General features: G+C 42.8%; 1 protein-coding gene across 4 annotated transcripts in view; it reads right to left on the bottom strand.

The window, feature by feature from the left end:
- abca2 (ATP-binding cassette, sub-family A (ABC1), member 2) overlaps positions 1–19990 on the bottom strand; it is a 548786-nt gene that overhangs the window by 200159 nt on the left and 328637 nt on the right. For all 4 annotated transcript variants that reach the window (XM_072566424.1, XM_072566423.1, XM_072566425.1 and 1 more), the window contains exons 12-15: positions 15424–15591; positions 14508–14604; positions 5983–6156; positions 2197–2299 (exon numbers count right to left, since the gene is read on the bottom strand). In XM_072566424.1, coding sequence (XP_072422525.1) covers positions 2197–2299; positions 5983–6156; positions 14508–14604; positions 15424–15591 — 542 coding nt within the window. The remainder of the gene's footprint in view (positions 1–2196; positions 2300–5982; positions 6157–14507; positions 14605–15423; positions 15592–19990) is intronic.

Raw genomic sequence — 19990 nt, 5'->3', positions numbered from 1 at the left:
GTAAGGCAACAGAGCAGTCAGCTCTGAGCTGTAGAGGGTAGAACACGATCACACGATATCTGAAGTTACAGTGACACAGGTGCATGAGAAAACCAGCAAACATTTTAAAACTGGCCAGGTATAAGTTATAGAGCTATAAATTAGCAATTCAACTAATCTTTCCTTCCATTGATTAAAAATTGTGTTGACAAGTAAAAGAAAATTGTAATATTAAAAAGCTATTCACTGAATTAGATAGTCAGGCAACTTTACATAATTCACTGGCTTAAACAAATGTTCACATTTTTAACAACTTCAGGAATTGTGAGACTTGACTTCCAGTGCACTACCCTAGTGAGAGACAGGTATCGGTGTGGACAAAAACATTTTAAATGTACCAGATACGCCCCAAGCTGCAAATCACAAATTGCTAGACATACAATTGCACCGCTCCACTTTGCAAATAGACAAAGCAATCTTACAAGGATTTGTTACATTTGAGCTGCAAACATGAATTAAAGCCACTCGAGAAAGTAGCAAATTGATTTATGGTACTGTCACATTTCTTAACGTTGGCTGCTCAGAAAAGGGTCAACTGAAATGTGGCATTTCATTCCTCAAGGTGATGAAACTTTTCCTAAATAGATTTCTTTTCTTTGCTTACCTTTTATTATTTTCATTCTCTCTTAATTCTACTTTTATCCCCCACTCCTTGTTGGTTCTCCTGGACCTGGTGTTAATCTAATTGACTTAATTTCTTTCTCTATCATTCCTGCGTCTTTTTCTATCCTTAAATCTGTGATTAATGAGAGTGATTGATCATTCTGCTATTCACTCTTATCAGCTAACAATTCCAGCAATTTTCAGCATTAGTTACTTAGAATAATTGAACCCCTACAGTGTGGAAGCAGGCCATTCAGTCCATCGAGTCCACACTGACCCTTCTAAGAACTTCCCACCCAGATCCAACCCCCACTACCCTATCCCTACTCCCTTTTCCACAGCCAATCTACCTAACCTGAACATCATTGGACTGTGGGGAGTAAACTGGAGTACCCAATGGAAACCTACACAGACACGGGGAGAATGCATCAACTCCACACAGAACCTCACCTGAGGGTAGAATCAAACCTAAATCGCCCAGAGTGTCTAGGGATGTGCAAACTATGTGGAATAGCCACAGGAAATGCAGAGTTGCAGGGATAGGGAGGGTCGGGTGTGCTTGCAATGCTCTTTGGAAGGTTGGTGTGGACTCGATGGGCTGAATGGCCTCTGCCACACTGTAGGGTTTCTATGAAATTAGTTCACATTGGTGTTTACTGTCCCCATGAGCAAGTAGTTCTCATCACACTTGCCTACCACGTCCCCACATGACCTTAGCTATTCACCCTTCACCCTGTAGTACAATTCAACCTTGAATGCTTAAGACACAAGAACAAAAGAACTGAAGTGGGAGTAAATCATTTGGGTCCTCAAGACGGTTCTGACACACAGCAGAATAATGGCTGATCCAATTATGGCTCCAACTCCATTTTGACTGTGACCTAACACCACCCCCCTCCCCACAAGTGTAATTTCATAACCCCTTCATTGACATAACCCCAACCACATCTTGGAGAAAAATGATTTCATAGACTAACAGCACTCAAGAGATAATATTTATGTACATCTCTATCATACGTGGGAACCTGTTAATTTTTAAACCATATTCTTTAATTCTCAATGCCTTCACAAACATTTAAGAGGCATTTGGATGAGTAGATGAATAGGAAGGGTTTGGAGGGATATGGGCTGGGTGCTGGCAGGTGGGACTAGATTGGGTTGGGATATCTGGTCAGCATGGACAGGTTGGACCGAAGGGCCTGTTTCTGTGCTGTACATCTCTATGACTCTATAATGTTTCTTTCAAGCCTTTGTGATTCAATTAAATCATCTCATTCTTCTCAACTCCAAATGGAAATGGGACCAACCTGCCTAATCTTTGTTCAAAAGAAAACTCCTTCATCCCAGGAATCAGTGAAGTGAACCAGTGCAATGATATCCTTTCTGAAGGGACGGACATGGTCCTGCATGGTACTAGTCTGAGCCAATTACCAATGCCATCTGCCTGCCCCTGGCCCATATCGCTCCAAACCTTTTCTATTCATGTACCATTCCAAATGGCTTTCAAATGTTGCAATTGTATCCACATCCATCACTTTCTTGGCCAATACTCACTCGTCCCTGGTGTAGCAGGGGTAGGGAAACATCTGGACATAGTTCCCAGGTTCCACCACATCGTGTCCTACAAATGTATTGATAATGGCCCGTTCCATCATATCTAGAGGAAGAGACAGACAAAATGATCACAGTACATTAAATCCAAAGGAAGGCTGTAAATAACTACAGAGATTTAACTCCCACCCGCATTAAAACATCAAAGTGTCTGCAGGCCAGAATCCTCCAAGATTGGCAATCACCCTTGGATTGTCACTCTTCCTCCTCCTTTCTCACCTGGTGATGGTGCTCTGTATTTCTCCAAGCCTCTTAAGAAACACCGAGTATATCTTCTTTTGGAATCCTTCCTCCTACAGCATTAATGTTGGAGAAGCCTCAGCCATGCTCCCTTTGTACTGCACTCATTGCTATTACCTGGTAAATTCACTGACTTACTGAAATGCCCGCATGACATTTAATTATGGTTTTCAGCATCTTACTGAATCAGTGTGGGTGAAATGACTGGTTAAGCTGGCAGGGTGGGCAGGACACCAGCTGGGTAGGGTAGGGTGGCAGCTGGTGAGTTGGGTTGGGGTAGGGAAGGGTGGAGGGAGATGATTGAGAGGAATCATGAAGTTTGGAAAGCCAGGGATATTGAGGGCAGAGGGGAGGGGGTAGACAGGAAGGTGGGGAATGGGACAGTGGATTGCAAAGATTGGTTGTAGGGGGAAGGATTGAAGCGGTCAGGGTATGCATTTGGGAGGTCATCGCAAAGTGGACCAGTCCTTTTAAAACATCTTGAGAGGTGTGGACATTAATATAGTTACCCAGACATTAGCAGAGGCATGAATTCCCTCATATTTCCTCAGTTGTTACCCAAGTACGTTAGTCAGTACTGTCCAAAATCTCAGCTGGAGACATTTCGGAGAGTTCCAAATCCTAGGTAATTGCTGACCAGAATACAAATATCCAGAGCAAGTCCCACCTAGTCAACGCATCATCACTTCGGAAAAGCTCTGATAAGCATCTTTTGGGATACATCTGAGCTCTGACTCTGCAGAAATGGAATTTCTGGGCCAGAGAATTTGGAGTGTGAGCATCAGTGGGACGGTCAGTTTATTTTGTAACCACATTCCCAAATCATTGCAATTGGGAAGGAACTAAGCTCAATTTCCAAACAAATTAGCAATTTAAAATTAAGCAGTTGATCCCTGGAGCATTAACTTTGCCACTCCCCAGAGATACTGCCTCAACTGCTGATTTTTTCCAGGGCCTTCTGTTTAATTTAAGTCAGACACACTACAATCTCTCAATGGCTAAATCCACCATTTCCTTTTGAAATTTTTACCAGTAGAGATAAGAAGGGCAAGAGGCTGCTGTGGTTGTAGTCAGAAAAAGGGCTGCTAAACTAGTCACAGGGCACAGTGAAGAGCAAGGGGATGGACAATGGGGCAAAAGTCAGCCACTGTTTGAACAATTCTGTGGACCTTGCACAGGACCTAAATAGACTATCACTCATGTCAACGCGTCCCTTTCTGAAATGTTGGCAGTCCTTTCTCATAGGTTCAAACCTAACAGCACCATCAAACCCGGCAAGTAAGGTGATGCTGTTGTCAAGTGTACTGACCTCTATCCAGCAAAAGGCTGATGCCAACTCCCCAGTACTTCCTCCCATCTCCATATGGACTGTGAACCCATTGCCAAGCATCTGACCAAGCACCTCACAGTGCCAGGAACCCACGTTCGATTTCCACCTCAGGCGACTCTGTGTGGACTTACACATTCACCCCGTATCTACATGAGTTTCCTTCGGGTGCTCTGGTTTCCTCTCAGAATCCAAAGGTGTGCAGGTTAGGTGAACTGGACATGCTAAAATTGCCCATAGTGTTCAGGGATGTGTACGTTAGGTGCATTAGTTAGGGGTAAATGTAGAGTAACTCTTCGCAGGGTCAGTTTGGCCTTGTAGGGACGAATGGCCTATATCCACATTGCAGGGATTCTATATTTGTACCTCAAGATGTCACTGACTCAACTCTCTGGAGAGCTTCTCTTCACTGCCCTCAACTCAAATACCCTTCTCCTCCCTCCTTCCCAAGATCCATCAAAATTCTGACCTGGTCGATGTGTTGGATTCAGCCTGTTCTTGCCCCACTGAATTTATTTCTTCCTATCAAAACTCTATTTTTTTCTACCTTTTCGTAGCATCTCCCTTCCTCTCTCTGTGAGGTTTCTAACGGTTTGCAGCATGTCAATGGCCTCTCAGCTTGAACTGCCTCTGCTTCACCATGGACTCCAATCCCTCTATACCTTTACAGTACAGTCGGAGAGCTCTTCACTTCTTCCTTGCTTCAGAGGACCAACCAGTCTTCTATCCACCACCACCCTCTCCCGTCTGGTTAGACTCATTCTCATGTTGAACAACCTCTCCTTCAAACCTACGCACTTCCTCCGCATGTAAGATGTCACTATGAATGCCAGCCGTGCCTGAGCTATCTGAAACATTCCCTCATCCAGCCCAACCCAGCACCTCCTCCCAGCAGTTATGACCATTTGGGTGGCACAATGGCTCAGTGGCTCACTCTGCTGCCTCACTGCGCCAGGTATGTGGATTCGCTTCCAGCCTTGAGTGACCGTCTGTGTGGAATTTGCAAGTTCTCCCTGTGTCTGTGTAGGTGTCATCTGAGTGCTCCGATTTCCTCCCACAGTCCAAAGCTGTGCAGGTTAGGACAATTGGCCTTGCTAAATTGTTCGTACTGTCCAGGGATGTGCAGGGTAGGTGAAGTAGCTGTGGTAAATGTAGGATTATGGGGTTAAGGTAGGGGCTGGATTCTCTTCAGAGGGTCAGTGTGGACTTGATGGGCTGAACGGCCTCTTTCAGTACTATAGGGATTCTATGATAATGATGCCACTTCCTGCTCCAGTCATGAATTTGACTATTTCATTGACTTTGTTTCCCATTTCCTCTGTGTCTCTCATCTTCATCTGATCTATTTTGGACACTTCCGTTCCCTTCCCCTACTTATCTGGCTATCAACAGTTATTCATTACAAGCCTATGGACTGCCACAGCTCCTTTGCTAATGCTTCCTCATATCGTTACTCCTGTCAGCAGTCAATTGCATTTCCCCAGTTTCTCAGTCATAATCACTTAGATGATGCATCCTTGCACCCTAGCATTTCCTATACACCTGCCTTTACCCTCAGCCAAGGGTTCTCCCTCAATGTGCTTGGTAGGGTCTTCCACCATGTTCAGGTCTCTAGCACCCACTCTGTTTTTCAATGCTCAAGATCGTACAATTGGATCTGATATAGCATGACAGTTCCATTCTTGTGCGATTGCGCGTCTTATGCAAATCCTGCAATAGCCACTTCTCTTAAACTAATGGGGCCGAAATCATGTTGCAGCCAATTCAGATAAGGAAAGTTCACGCTCTACAAATAATGGTCTAAAATCTTTAATTGCATTTAAGCCAATTCGCGCTGAAGAAACAGAACTGACTATATGTGAAGAATCAAGAGCGAGGTGCAGGAAAAGCACAGTAGGTCAGGCAGCATCCAAGGAGCAGGAGAATCGACATTTCGGGCAAGAGCCATGTTGAATCTCCTGCTCCTCGGATGCTGCCTGACCTGCTGAGATTTTCCAGAGCCACACTCTCGATTCTGATCTCCAATATCGGCAGTCCTCACTTTCGCCTGTATGTAAAGAGGACAGTCAAGATATGGTCAGGCTGAAATGCAGACAGATGAAACATGATGTGAAAAACAAGTTATTAAACATGGTCAATGCAGAGCCAGGGTCATGACCCACCTTGTATCCAGACAAATCCATACAGAAAATAGAATCTCCCTCCAGTGTTAGGCCCTGGTCTCCAGTAGGCCCTTCGAATTTCATTGGTTTTCTCAGTAAAGCTGGAGTTCTGACGGATCTTCAACATGACATGGGGGGGCAGTGTGCCATCCTCCTTAGTCTGAAATATCACACCTTGGGGATGAAATTAATATGCGCGCTCAGAAAATTTCAAATATTCGTATTTCATAATCAAAACAAAATAATTGTCATTTTTGCTGAATGAAACTGCAAATGGATCCACAGAGGAAAGATTATATATATTTTTTAAATGTCAGTAAAACTACATGCAATTTTCTGGATGGTCAATTTATTGACTTCTCCCTGGCTGTGATTTTAAACTGATGTCCTGAAGTTAATCGCTGCTCAAAGCTGCAACCTATTGCGATTAGGACAACTGATTTAACAACCCATGGCTGATGAGAAAGAGATCTTGGTACTCACTTTAATTGTTCTGAAATGCAAACTATGGCATTTGTGTACAAATGTTTAGTAATGTTATTATGCGGCACCAATGTCTTCATCATTCGTTAAATGTTTGTTTGGAGCTGGTGAATGCGAGAAGCTGCACTAACATCAGAACAACAAACAACAAATATAAATGAAAAAGAACATTATTCAGGAGATACTCTGTTCCAGGCCATTTGGCAATTCCTTTACATATACAACCTGTGGACAGCACTCATCGCAGTAATGCCATCTCAAGCTCACTTTGAAGACATGGTTTGAAAATCATGGAGAATTTCCATTTTACAACACAGTAAAATACATAAAAATAGCCTGTAAAAGAAGCTGTATCTGCATAAAAAGAAAACGTTTGGCTAAGATGAACGTGAAAACGGAGTCAGGAGAATTTATAATGGTGACCAGGAAAATGGCAAAGAAGCTGAGTGATTACTTTGCGGATGCTTCCACTGAGGAAGTTACAAAAAGATCTCTTAGAATTAGACATACAGGGGGCATGAAGAGTTGGAGGAGACATTACTGGAGAAATTAATGGGTCTGAAAGTCGACAAGTCCCTGGGACCTGATCATCCACATCCCTATTATGGCTAACACCCAACAAAGACTGCTGAACTTTTAACTTTATTTTTCTAGTTTATATTAAGAAGGATGTAATGTTAATACTACCTTTTTAAAAATTTTTCTAATGGTCCATAATGCTTAACCTTTTATCTTTGTTTCCATCTTTTACTATGTTTTTTGTACATGGGTACTTGGTACCTAAGATGGCGCCGGGAGTGGTACACTTTGCACTGCACTGCTGTATTTCTGTGCTTGAGTACACACGACAATAAAATCTAAATCAAAGTGTTGAGGAAGTGGATATAGAGATATCTGATTCATTCGCGATCATCTTCCACAATATCATAGATTATTAAATAATTCCTGCAGATTTGGAGCTTGCACTATTTCAAAAAGGAACAAAGGAAAGAATAGGGAACTACAGACCATTCAGCTTTATATCAGTAGTTTAGAAAATGCTAGAATCTATCATAAAGAATGCAACAATTAGGTAACTTGGAGAAAAAGAATCTGATTTGGTGTAGTCAGCATTGATCTGTGAATAGAAAATCACGCTTAACAAACTGGTTAGCGTTTTTTTTAGGGTACTATCAACAAAATTGATGAATGGATGTAGCATGTTTAGATTTTTAAAAACCTTCTGATAAGGTCCTCCCACAAAAGGTTGTTTAGCAAAACTAAAGTACATGGTACATTAGGGAATGGACAGTCACAGATTAAGGATTAGCTAACAGACAGAATGAGAGAGAGCAAGAATAAATGGGTTAATTGCAGATAGGTAGCCTGTGACTTGGGGGGGGGGGGGGGGGGGGGGGGGAAGAGGGGGGTGGAGCAGAACCACAAGGATCAGTACTTAGGCCCTAGCTATATAGATCAATGATTTGGAGCTGATGACTGAATGCAATATTTCCAAATTTGACAGGTGATACAAAGCTAAAGAGGAATGTGCTTTGTAAGGAAGATGCGTTCAGGAGGACTTGGACAGACTTAGTGAATGGGCAAGAATGTGGTAAAATGGAATATCGTAAAGAAAAATGTGAGGCTTCTCAGTTTTTTGAAAGAACAGATGTGCAGAGTATTTCATAAATGAGATGAGATGTTTGAAAGGGTGGACATGTAAAAGGAGACCTTGTCGAAAGTCACTGAAGGTGAACATGCTGGTGCAGCTAAGTACAAGGAATGCTAGCCTTTATTGCAAGAGGATTTGAGTACAGGAGTAGTGATTGTACAGGAACTTGGCAAGACCACAGTTAGAGCACTGTATGCCGTTATGGACTGCTTATATCAAGAAAGATATTATTACCACAAAGTGAAGGTTCAACTGGCCTGTTTCTGGGATGGCAGGACTGTCCTAGGAAGAGAGATTGGACAGTTTTGAAGAATGAGAGGTGATCTCAGTGAAACCTACAAAGTATTTAAAGGGATTAACAGGGTAGATGCGGATAAGAAGTTTCGCCTAGTTGAGGAGTCCAGAGTCTGTGACACAACTTAAAAATAAGGGGGATGCCATTCAGGACTGAGAAGAGGAGAAGTATTTTTCCCCTCAGAGGTTTGTGGAACTTTGGAATTGTGTGACCAAGCACGGGGGAAGCTCAGTCTTGAGTATCTCTAAAGTAAAGGTTAATAAACTTCTGATGATCGATGGAATATAGGATGATGGGAGTGGTGTGGGTAAAAGGCATCCATGTTTGTCTTAAATAGTGGAGCAGGGTTGAAAGGCTGAACTGCCTCCTGCTCCTATGTTTCATTTGTTCAATTTATAAAGGTGATATGTAATTCTTTTCTCTTCTTTAACAAGCTCCACACACTCCATTGTCCACCCAAAGACCAAACTCTTGAGATTTGTTGTATATTTACATAATTAATGTGGATTATCACATTGAGAGTTGAATCATGTGATGTGATGCTAATACCATCGGCTTTTTTGGGGCAGGAAACAGTTCAGTCTAACCTTACTGCCTGTAGAGTGAACATCACCATCATAAAGTTCCTGCTGTTTAACACTTCGGCCGTTTGGCCCTTCTCGGAATTTAACAAGATTATACTCATGTTGAAGCCAGGACAATCAAGATCACCCAACAATCCAATGTCCCAAAAGACCCTGTAAGGCCTGTGTTGAATAAAAGCTGTGTAACCACAGCCAAAGTTATGCTTAATCAATGCTCTCAAGTATCTTTTCAGAACCTCAGATTACAACAGGATCTGGACCAGATGGGCCAATGAGCTGAGAAGTGGCAGATGGAGTTTAATTCAGATAAATGCAACACTCCTAGGGAGTGTTGCTGAACAAAGAGACCTTGGAGTGCAGGTTCATAGCTCCTTAAAAGTGGAGTTGCAGGTAGATAGGATAGTGAAGAAGGCGTTTGGTATGCTTTCCTTTATTGGTCGGAGTACTGAGTACAGGGGTTGGGAGGTCATGTTGCGGCTGTACAGGACATTGGTTAGGCCACTGTTGGAATTTTGCGTGCAATTCTGGTCTCCTTCCCATCGGAATGATGTTGTGAAACTTGAAAGGGTTCAGAAAAGATTTACAAGGTTGTTGCCAGGGTTGGAGAATCTGAGCTACAGGGACAGGCTGGGGCTGTTTTCCCTGGACCGTCAGAGGCTGAGGGGTGACCTTATAGAGGTTTACAAAATTATGAGGGGGATGGATGGATAAATAAACAAAATCTTTTCCCTGGGGTTGGGGACTGCAGAACTAGAGGTCATAGGTTTAGGGTGAGAGGGGAAAGATATAAAAGAGATCTAAGAGGCAAACTTTTTCACACAGAGGGTGGTACGTGTATGGAATGAGCTGCCAGAGGAAGTGGTGGAGGCTGGTACAATTGCAACATTTCAGAGGCATTTGGATGGGTATATGAATAGGAAGGGTTTGGAGGGATATGGGCTGGGAGCTGGCAGGTGGGACTAGATTGGGTTGGGATATCTGGTCGGCATGGACGGGTTGGACCGAAGGGTCTGTTTCCATGCTGTACATCTCTATGACTCTAAAACAAATGACAATTCCTTGCTTGCCTCACCTTAAAGCAGATGTTGGAGAGTCAACTGTATCACTCTCATCACTGTGCCACCGTGGGCGGCACGGTGGCACAGTGGTTAGCACTGCTGCCTCACAGCGCCAGAGACCCGGGTTCAATTCCCGCCTCAGGCGACTGACTGTGTGGAGTTTGCACGTTCTCCCAGTGTCTGCGTGGGTTTCCTCCGGGTGCTCCGGTTTCCTCCCACAGTCCAAAGATGTGCAGGTCAGGTGAATTGGCCATGCTAAATTGCCTGTAGTGTTAGGTAAGGGGTAGATGTAGATGTAGGGGTATGGGTGGGTTACGCTTCGGCGGGGCGGTGTGGACTTGTTGGGCCGAAGGGCCTGTTTCCATACTGTAAGTAATCTAATCTAATCTAATTATCCAGCCAAGATCAGCCCACTCAGCACTAACAAGAAATTAGACCCTTACTGGTCAGTGTTACAGTGGGCATTGACACTCATGACATTTGATCTTCAAGGCTGCTACCTACAGGATCTCTATGTAGACTTAGCATTATTAATACAACTGCAGGGTTTGAAGTGTCTTACAATGCCTATTACGTTCCTACTTCAGATCTCCATTCATGACCATGTCAATACTGGGAAGTCCTTAGTATTAGGTTGGGATATCCTGACAGGAAGGGAATGAGGAAACATCAGGCAGAAACTATGCCCCATACTGCCCTCCAGAGATTGTAATTAGAACAACATTTGAGAAAATCTGTCAGCAGAAACTTTGACACTACAGAGCAAAGTTACACTGCAGTGTAGAAGAGTGAGATATAGATCATCATAAAGCAACAAATCAGAGAACTCTTTTCAATCCTCCATTAGCTCAGGAATATATAATTACTATCTTCATCTCTGCACCAAAGAGCGTATGTTGAACTACAAGCCCATATGGATAGCACCAAAAATCTGCGAACACCTAAATGTTAGGCACAAACCGATACATACAAGCTTCCTGTGACAACATTCAGTGATGTATTTACATTACAGCAGTGTGTTATCAAAAGCAAGAAAACTGCTCAGGCATCAATTTAAAAATGTAATGTAAATCCATTTGTAATTATTAAGATATTGAGCTTGTGCTATTCTGAGCACAGACTGATTGATATTCCAGTCGGTAATGTAAAGATTCCTGGCTATGTTGAACTCAGGACACAAGGGACATTGCAGCCTTCAATCAGGCAAGTGAGCAAATGTATAACAATGTATAATGAATAAGTATTAACGCTGAGGTTACATGTGCTGAGTCAGCTAAAGGAAACAGTTATTATTCATCTGTTGCGCTTTCTCCCTCATGTCTACCCTCACTTCAAAGAGCTCTCAGGTGACACTGCTGAATGAATAATTCTGCAGCTTTCTCTTTCGCACTTCCCGAACGGAGAGGAACAGCTTCATCAGAAAACATGAAAGCAACATCAAAGCAGAGATATGTTCACCTGTCAGATCAAAAGGTAGTCCCATCAATCCGATCGATATGATTTACAATCCCACTACCCCTTCAGAGGACGAATATCGGGATTATATTTGCAATTCATAAGATTATGTTTTCATAGCCAGCCTGTTTGATCATATAAGGCAAACCCTGAAGACATATCCTCCAGTACTTTCTTGAAGCATTTTGTATGTTTGCCTTTACATCTTTATTGTTCAGCGACTGGAGTCTGGGAGTTGGGAGGTCATGTTGTGGCAGTACAGGACATTGCTTAGGCTACTTTTGGAAACATTCTGGTCAAATCTGGACTGCCTGCTCCAGGAAAAATGATGTTAAACTTGAAAGGATTCAGAAAAGATTGGCAAGAATGTTGCCAGGGTTGAGGGTTTCAGCTATAGGGAGAGACTGAATAGGCTGGGACTATTTTCCCTGGAGCGTCAGAGGCTGAAGGGTGACTTTATAAAATCATGAGGGGCATGGATAGGGTAAATAGTCAAAGTCTTTTTCCCACGGTAGGGGAATCTAACATGAGAGGGCGGAGGTCTAAGGTGAGAGGGGAAAGATTCAAAAGGAACCTAAGGGGCAACTTTTTCCTGCATGGGTGGGTGCGTGTATGAATGAGTTGCCAGAGGAAGTGGTGGAGGCTGGTATAATTACAACATTTAAAAGGAATGTGGATGAGCATACAAAAAGGAAGGGTTTAGAGGGACCAATGGCTGGCAAATGGGACTAGATTAGATCAAAATATCTGGTCGGCATGGATGAGTTGAGCCAAAGGGTCTGTTTCTGTGCTGTATATCTCCACGAATCTATTATTTCTCGAGTCGACTGAATCTGAGCCAACACTGAGCACACAGTGCTCAGCTGGTTGGATGGCTGCTTTGTGATGCACAGTGACACCAACTAGTGCGAGTTCAATTCCCAAACCAGCTGAGCTCACCGTGAAGATCCCGCCTTCTCAAATTCATGCCCATCCCCCACTGCCTGAAGCGGGATGACCCCGAAGTGAAATCACAAAATTAATCTCTCACTCCTGCAAAAATCTCCCTCTTCAAGCATTTTATCCAATTCCCTTTTGAGACTGACCATTGACTCTGCTTACACCACCCTTTCAGGAAATGCAGCTCAGATCCAAACAAACATTTCTCCTCTGGTTCTCCTGCCAGTTAAATCAGTCAAATCTGTGTCCTCCGACTTGTCTGCCAGTCAAAACAGTTTTTCCACATCATGACAGTTTCCCTTGTCCTGAGTAACTCAATTGACAAGTCTCAGGAAATCTCTTGATTATAAATTCACAATACAGGCAGCTATGTCCATTTACCTCTATTTCTAATGTAATTCCACAGGTTACCCCAATAAAGGGCATCATATTTTGATAAGTGGCCTAAAAAATGTTTTGTTTTGACTGGGCAGCATCAAAGATGTGCTAAAGATTTATATATCAAACCATAACCGAGAGATGGTAGCTTTCAGATCCTGTAGGAGTTCTTCTGGTCTCCCTTCACCGTTACAGCAGAGACCGAGAGAATTTGCTTTTTTACAGCCAAGGAACTACAACCAATTAACGTGTGCCCCCTCGTGGATTGCAAATGGGCTTCATTGCATCCTCTGCCCTGGATTACTATCTCACCACCCTTTATTAGCACTCTCAGCAATAGCCCTGTTACAAAGATACACAACGAACAATCACAACAATTTATAGCTGAACATGTCTGCATTTATTCCGTAACATGGAAAAGAAGTCAAATGTTGCCCCTGTCAGTTTCCTAACAGCAATATAATTGAGATCACTCTTCCAAGATGTGTGCAACACTTCAGTACAATCATCTAAACTAGCCTCGACTGGGTACGCTGGTCTTGGATCAGCACCATTAAGTAAACAGAAACAGATTAGGTTCTGGATTTTGGGAAGTGTGGGATGCCTCTGTGGAGAAACTCTTAGTCGTGTGTCCCTTATTGTTGCCATTAATTTAGACATGACAACAATCCCATCCTTCCATCCATCTCAGATGGGCAGACTGTGGCAGAATGGTAGTGCCACTTGACTAATAAATCTAGGGATTGCTCTGAGGTCCAGAGATCAAATATTACGGGAGCAGTTGATGGAATTTGAACTTTATTAATTAAGAATACATACATCACAGATAAAGTCTTCATAATGATGCCTGTGAAATACCATTATTGTAAAAACCTGTCTGGTTCAATAATGCCCTTCAGAGAAGGAAATCTACCTTCCTTGTCTGGTTTCTCGTACATGAAACGCCAGAAACCCCAGCAACGTGACTAACTCTTGAACTGCCCTCTGAGATGACCTAACAAGCCACTTAGTTCAAGGGCAATTTGGGACAGGCAAAACAAGCTAATCTTGCCAACAACGCTGGAATCCTGCGAAAGAATGAGGAAACTAAAACGTAGGGACAAATTACTACGGATGTTGGAATCTGTACTGAAGACAGCAAATTCTGGAAATCACAGCAAGTCAAACAGCATCCGTGGAGAGGGAGCAAGCTAACGTTTCAAGACTAGATGACACTTTGTGAGAGCTGAAATAAATTGTGGTGGGGAAAGCATTTATGCTTTAGTTTGGGGGGGTCAGGGGTGTGGTGGGCTGGGGGTGATGCTATAGTCATGGACAAAAGGTAAAATAAGTCCACGAGGGCCGGTATCCTGTCACCAAGTCACCCTTTATTTACACACAACCCAGTTAGCAGAGTCAGCTCAGAGAGTGAACAGAATCTCTGGCACTCCTGTTTGTATCTGTCAGCCAGGGCTCAGTGTCTGGACCAGGCTAACAGCCCCAGTCAGGCAACACATATTCTAGGATATCCATCTGGCTGACCTCATTCCAAACAGTACAAAAGGAGGATTGCCTTACTAGGAATGTAAATATCAACATGATACCATACGATGGGGAGGAGAGAAATACTGACTACTTGTAATAAGCATTTTTGAAAAAAATTCCAGAACAATAAAAATCAGCAACAAGTATAAAACACTTACTGGCAAATACTGTGACATTGTCCTGATATGCCTGGCTTAAGGTGTAGTTCACTATGCTCTCCTCATTGGGGAAGCCTTTAAAAATGTCCACACTCACCTGTAGAAAAATCAAAGTTATCAAAATTACCAATAATAGTGGCAACAAATCAAAACCAACATTAAATACCAGTCTCAACTGCAACTAAACCTTACTAGCCCTCAAACTTTTCATGTGTCTTGGACAAAGAGTCATACAGGTGTAAACAGTCTATTTCTGGGAGAAAATGGAAATTGAAAAGACTAATCCTATCTTCGAGAAAATCACAGAGCAATGGGCTGAGGACAGGGGCTCTCCACAGAGAGGTGTGGGAGGATGGACTTGTAAAGTCTTCTTTGAACATACTTGTGTGTTGACCAGCTGATTACATTGATAACAACCTGGAAGTAGGTACACATCCTGCCATCTTGAGTGGGAGTTTAATATGTGATCAGAGATGCGAGATAACTTATCTGTCAAAACTAAATTAATATAGAAGAGTAGCTAAGAAAACTCAGCATTTAAAAAGACCATATCACCCAATGGACATCTCTAGTCAGCTATTATGTTTTAAATAACCTTGTGTTTCTACTTGGAAGTAACTTTTATTATGAACCTTTTCAATAAAATATTCACAGATATGTTGAGACAAATTGTCTTTTTTTAAAACTAGTTTTCATCAATGTTCTCTAGTTCTAATCACTGACACACACTGAAGCAATAAATTGATTATATTTTTCTAGTTGAGTTAAAACAACACATGGCATTTATAACTGCGCAGACTACTGCGTCATGTCCATCACCAAAACCGAATCCGCGTGGATGATTCCAGGAAACAAGATTGTCAGCAAAGTTCTGTACACTGGGTCCGTGAGTTTGAGCCACTTCTGGTATTCTAACCTTGGACATGAACTGGATCCAGCCACAGGCTGCATTGTCAATGGTGTCCAGCTGTTGGAGTAGTGTGCTGGAGTTTGGCATGGAGAAGTTGCTGTTGAGAAAGTTCCTGATGATGTCACTATCGGAGGCATTCAGTACTTCCGGATGCTTTTTCAAATCAGAGGTGAACTGCAAAGCAAAAGACAGAGCAAAAAGGTTTGGCGTGTGTGTCTCACTGATCTCACACAGCTTCTGTGGTTCTGCTCTCCACTTAACTGATCCAATTTACAAAGTGCATTTCTAAATAAGCAACATAAAAACAGGCTAATTGGTTTGTCAGAGTAATCACTGGATGCATACTTTTCCAACCCAGATTAATTATGGATGGCAAACAGGTCATTCTCAGGTAATCATAACGATCAGTTAATGGGCCCCAGTTATTCATAATCTACCTCAATGAATTCGATATAGGGACTAAAGAGCTCTTGTGGTGCAGTGTCCCTACCTTTGGGCCAAAAGCCCTGGGTTCAAGTCCCACCTGTACCAGAGCTGAGCAGTAAGGTGGCAAATGGAATTCAATGTAGCTAAGTGTGAAGTCATTCACTTTGGTAGGAGTAACAAGAAGATGGATTACTGGGCTAATGGTAGACTACTTGGTAGTGTGGATGAGCAGAGGGATATTGGTGTCCATGTACACAGATCTTTGGAGGTTGCCACCCAGGTAAATAGTGCTGTGAAGAAGGCATATGGTGTACTGGGCTTTATTGGTAGAGGAATTGAGTTCTGGAGTCCTGAGGTCATGTTGCAGTTGTATAAGACTCTGGTGCGGCCTCATCTGGAGTATTGTGTGCAGTTTTGGTCGCCATATTATAGGAAGGATGTGGAGGCATTGGAACGAGTGCAGAGGAGGTATACCAGGATGTTGCCTGGCATTGTAGGAAGATCGTATGAGGAAAGGCTGAGGCACTTGGGACTTTTCTCATTGGAGAAAAGACGGTTTAGGGGAGATTTGATAGAGGTATCCAAGATGATTAGGGGTTTAGATAGGGTTGACAGTGAGAACCTTTTTCCGCTAATGAAGTCAGCTGTTACTAGGGGACACACCTTAAAATTAAGGGGTGGTAGGTATAGGGGAGAGGTTAGGGGTAGATTTTTTACTCAGCGGGTTGAGTGTTCATGGAATGCCCTGCCAGTAGCAGTGGTGGATTCTCCCTCTTTATGGGCATTTAAGCGGGCATTGGATAGGCATATGGAGGTTATTGGGCTAGTGTAGGTTAGGTAGGCTTCGGTCGTTGCAACATCGAGGGCCAAACGGCCTGTACTGCGCTGTATTTTTCTATGTTCTAGGTCTGTAATAACATCTCTGAACAGGCTGATTAGAAATTACATGACAATTGAGTAGAATTGAATCCCAAGGTGGAAGTTTTATTCTCCATCTGATCCTTCTTAAAGTTGATTTTCTTTAGTTTGCAGATCCGACCTTCTGTTTCAATAATTTATTAAAATCTACTTCTGGTCGCTGGCTGGCCAGCATTTGGTTCTCCTTGAGAATGTGGTGGTGAGCTGAATGAAAAAGATGCCAGAGGTCCCTTTTAACTCTGCACCCCCACTCCACAGCCCTCACCCTGAACCTATTACCATCTAGCTCTGGACTCTCCCATCCCAAGGAAAAGACCTTGTCTATTTACTCTATCCATGCCTCTCATGATTTTATAAATGTATATAAGGTCACCTCTCGGCCTCTGGCACGCAAGGGGAAACAGTCCCAGTCTGTTTGGCCTCTCGCTATCACTCACACCCCCTGGCTACATCATTGTAAATCTTTTCTGAACCCTTTCAAACTTCACAACATCCTTCCAATAGGAGGGAGACCCGAATTGCACACAATCTCCCAAAAATTGCCGTGCTGTACATCTCTATGACTCTATATTCAACAGTTAATAGCCAACAGAAGGTGAGATCAACCTTGGCACTGTGAGGCAGCAGTTCTCACTACTGAACCTCTGTGCTGTCCCATCCCACAGAGGATAGGAAATTTTGGAATTCTCTATCCCAGAGGGTTGTGGTGACACAGTTACTGAGTAAGTTCAAGATAGATATCCCTGTATTTTAAAGGTATCAAGGAATGGTACGAGAAACAACAATCTAGCTGAATGATGGAGCAGGGTCAAGGGTTACATGGTCTACTCCAGCTCCTATTCCTCTGGTTCTATTAAAGCTCACATTCAACTTGCTCTCTTCAATCCACTATTGGCCCAGTTTATATTTATGTCAGACTGCGTTACACCCATCTTTACCTCTTTGTACCTGAGCATGCAACATGAAGTATATGAAAACGGAATGTCTAACTTGCTTTGAAAGCTTCAGTTTTCCCTCACTGGGAGACACCTCTATGGCATTCCAATTTGGTAACCAATATCTTACTCGCTTGTCTGAATTTCCCAGTAGACTTAGGGAACATCAGAATACAACTTTATGACAGATGAAATCAAACAGAATTTTGTCAGTTATTAACAAAAACAAGAAGCCAACTACTCAGTGAAAAATCCACTGGCACTCAACCAAATCGCAGCAGATTTACTGAAGTAGGGGGTGACATGGTGGCTCAGTGGTTAGCACTGCTGCCTCACAGCACCAGGGTCCCGGGTTCGATTCCATCCTCGGGCGACTGTCTGTGTGGAGTTTGCACATTCTTCCTATGCCTGCATGCCTTCTAGTCCAAAGGCGTGCAGGTTAGGTGAATTGGCCATGCTAAATTGCCCATCATGTCCAGGGATGTGTAGGTTAGGTGCATTAGTCAGGGGAAATCTCGGGTAATGGTGTAGGGGGCATGGGTCTGGGTTGGTTACTCTTCAGAGGGTCAGTGTGAACTTGTTGGGCCGAAGGGCCTGTTTCCACACTGTAGGGATTCTATGATTTCAACCCTCTGTTTTAGGTTTTAATTAGGACTATGATTAGACCAGAAATGAAGAAGAACATCTGACAACATGTGAACTACATTAACGCCTGCACAGATGGCATCCTGGAATGGATCAGCACATTGCATTCCACTCTGTTTATGTGAAACAAACACACACAATGATTTGATCATGACTGCTTTTGTTAGTGGTAAAGCCCCAATGCTCCTGTCACTTACAGCAATCAACAACATAAAGGATGTGAACTCCAACTTTGCAATAGGATCCGAGACCCATGGTATTCCCACCCCCCTGTACCTGTCGCTTCCAGCTGGCTCCCATTCTCATGTTTGTCAGCTGCAGCCCAGGGGGTAGCCATCTTGTCTCTGAGCCAGAGGGTTGAGCACTTAAATCCCACTCCAGCAACCTCAGCACTAAATCTAGGTTAACAATCTGGTACAGGTCTAAGGGAATATTACACTCTTGTGCAAGAACCTAAAGCCCCATCTGCTCTTTCAGGTGGGTGTAAAGCATCTCATAACATTATTTCAAAGAGCAGCAGGGGCGTTCTCCCTGTCTCCATGCCAATCTTTACCTCCTCACGACCATCTCTTAAAGAGATTAACTAATCATTACCATACTGTTGAATATGCCAGCTTGTCACATGCAAAGTGGATGTGATAATTAACATTTATAAAGTACCTTTGACGATATCCAAAGGCACTTTTGATATTTAGTCACCAGTGTAATACAGGAAAATGCAGCAACCGGTTTGAACACGGCAACCTCCCACAAACTGACACGTGATAACAATAAGCTCTTCCGATGATGTGGAATGAGAGGTCAGTACTGGCCCATCACCACTCCCTTAATTTTCTTCAAAATGGGATCTCCTCCATGCACCTGAGAGTGCATACCTAGCCTCAGTTTAATCTAAAAGACATCACCTCTAAGAATGCAACAGTGCAGCATCATTTTAGGTTTTTGTGTTCGATTCTTGGGAATTGGAACTAAATTCAAAAACTCTTGACTCAGAGATAACTGAGAGCAACCAACATGTGTGTCCTAGATTACAAATGACTAAACTTCTTTCATTTGTTTTCATTTTCCTTACATTTCCTATTCCAGATACTTGCTTAACTCCATTGTGTACATGTTCTGAATGAACTTGGTTATCTGGACTGTCTGCCTTTGAGTAAAGGCATTTCTGTTTGCTATTCTAAACTTAGAAACCCATTTCACTACCACATAATTCAAGTTGTTAATTAGTGTTTACTTTCTATAAATGATTCAATATTTTATACAATTTAATGAGTTCAGCTCAACACTGCTCATTCCAGAATGTTTCAAATCAGTCACACTGTGTCCTTGAAGAATTACAAAAAAAAAACATTTTCAGTCACAGTGAGTCCAAGAGCCAAATATTTAATGCACTTCACAAGAATTATTATTTCAACAACACTACAGGGGCTAGTGGTCTGAATTATTTGACCAAACATGGGATGAAGTCCTTTCTTAAATCCTAAACATACAGCCTCCCTTTCACACGATTTGATGTGGAAACGCTGCAATTTGTAGACAGTCAGTGATTCTCAGCTGTCTCCCAGTTCCCACTGTAAAACAAGATTCTTTGAGGCAGATTCAATCATTATTCACACTTAGAGTCCCGAAGAACAATCGGTTGGATTGTA

The sequence above is a fragment of the Chiloscyllium punctatum genome, chromosome 49 (genome assembly GCF_047496795.1).
Source record: "Chiloscyllium punctatum isolate Juve2018m chromosome 49, sChiPun1.3, whole genome shotgun sequence".
NCBI classification, from domain to species: domain Eukaryota; kingdom Metazoa; phylum Chordata; class Chondrichthyes; order Orectolobiformes; family Hemiscylliidae; genus Chiloscyllium; species Chiloscyllium punctatum.
Note: the sequence above shows the minus strand (reverse complement) of the source record. Positions and strands in the feature narration are given on the sequence as shown.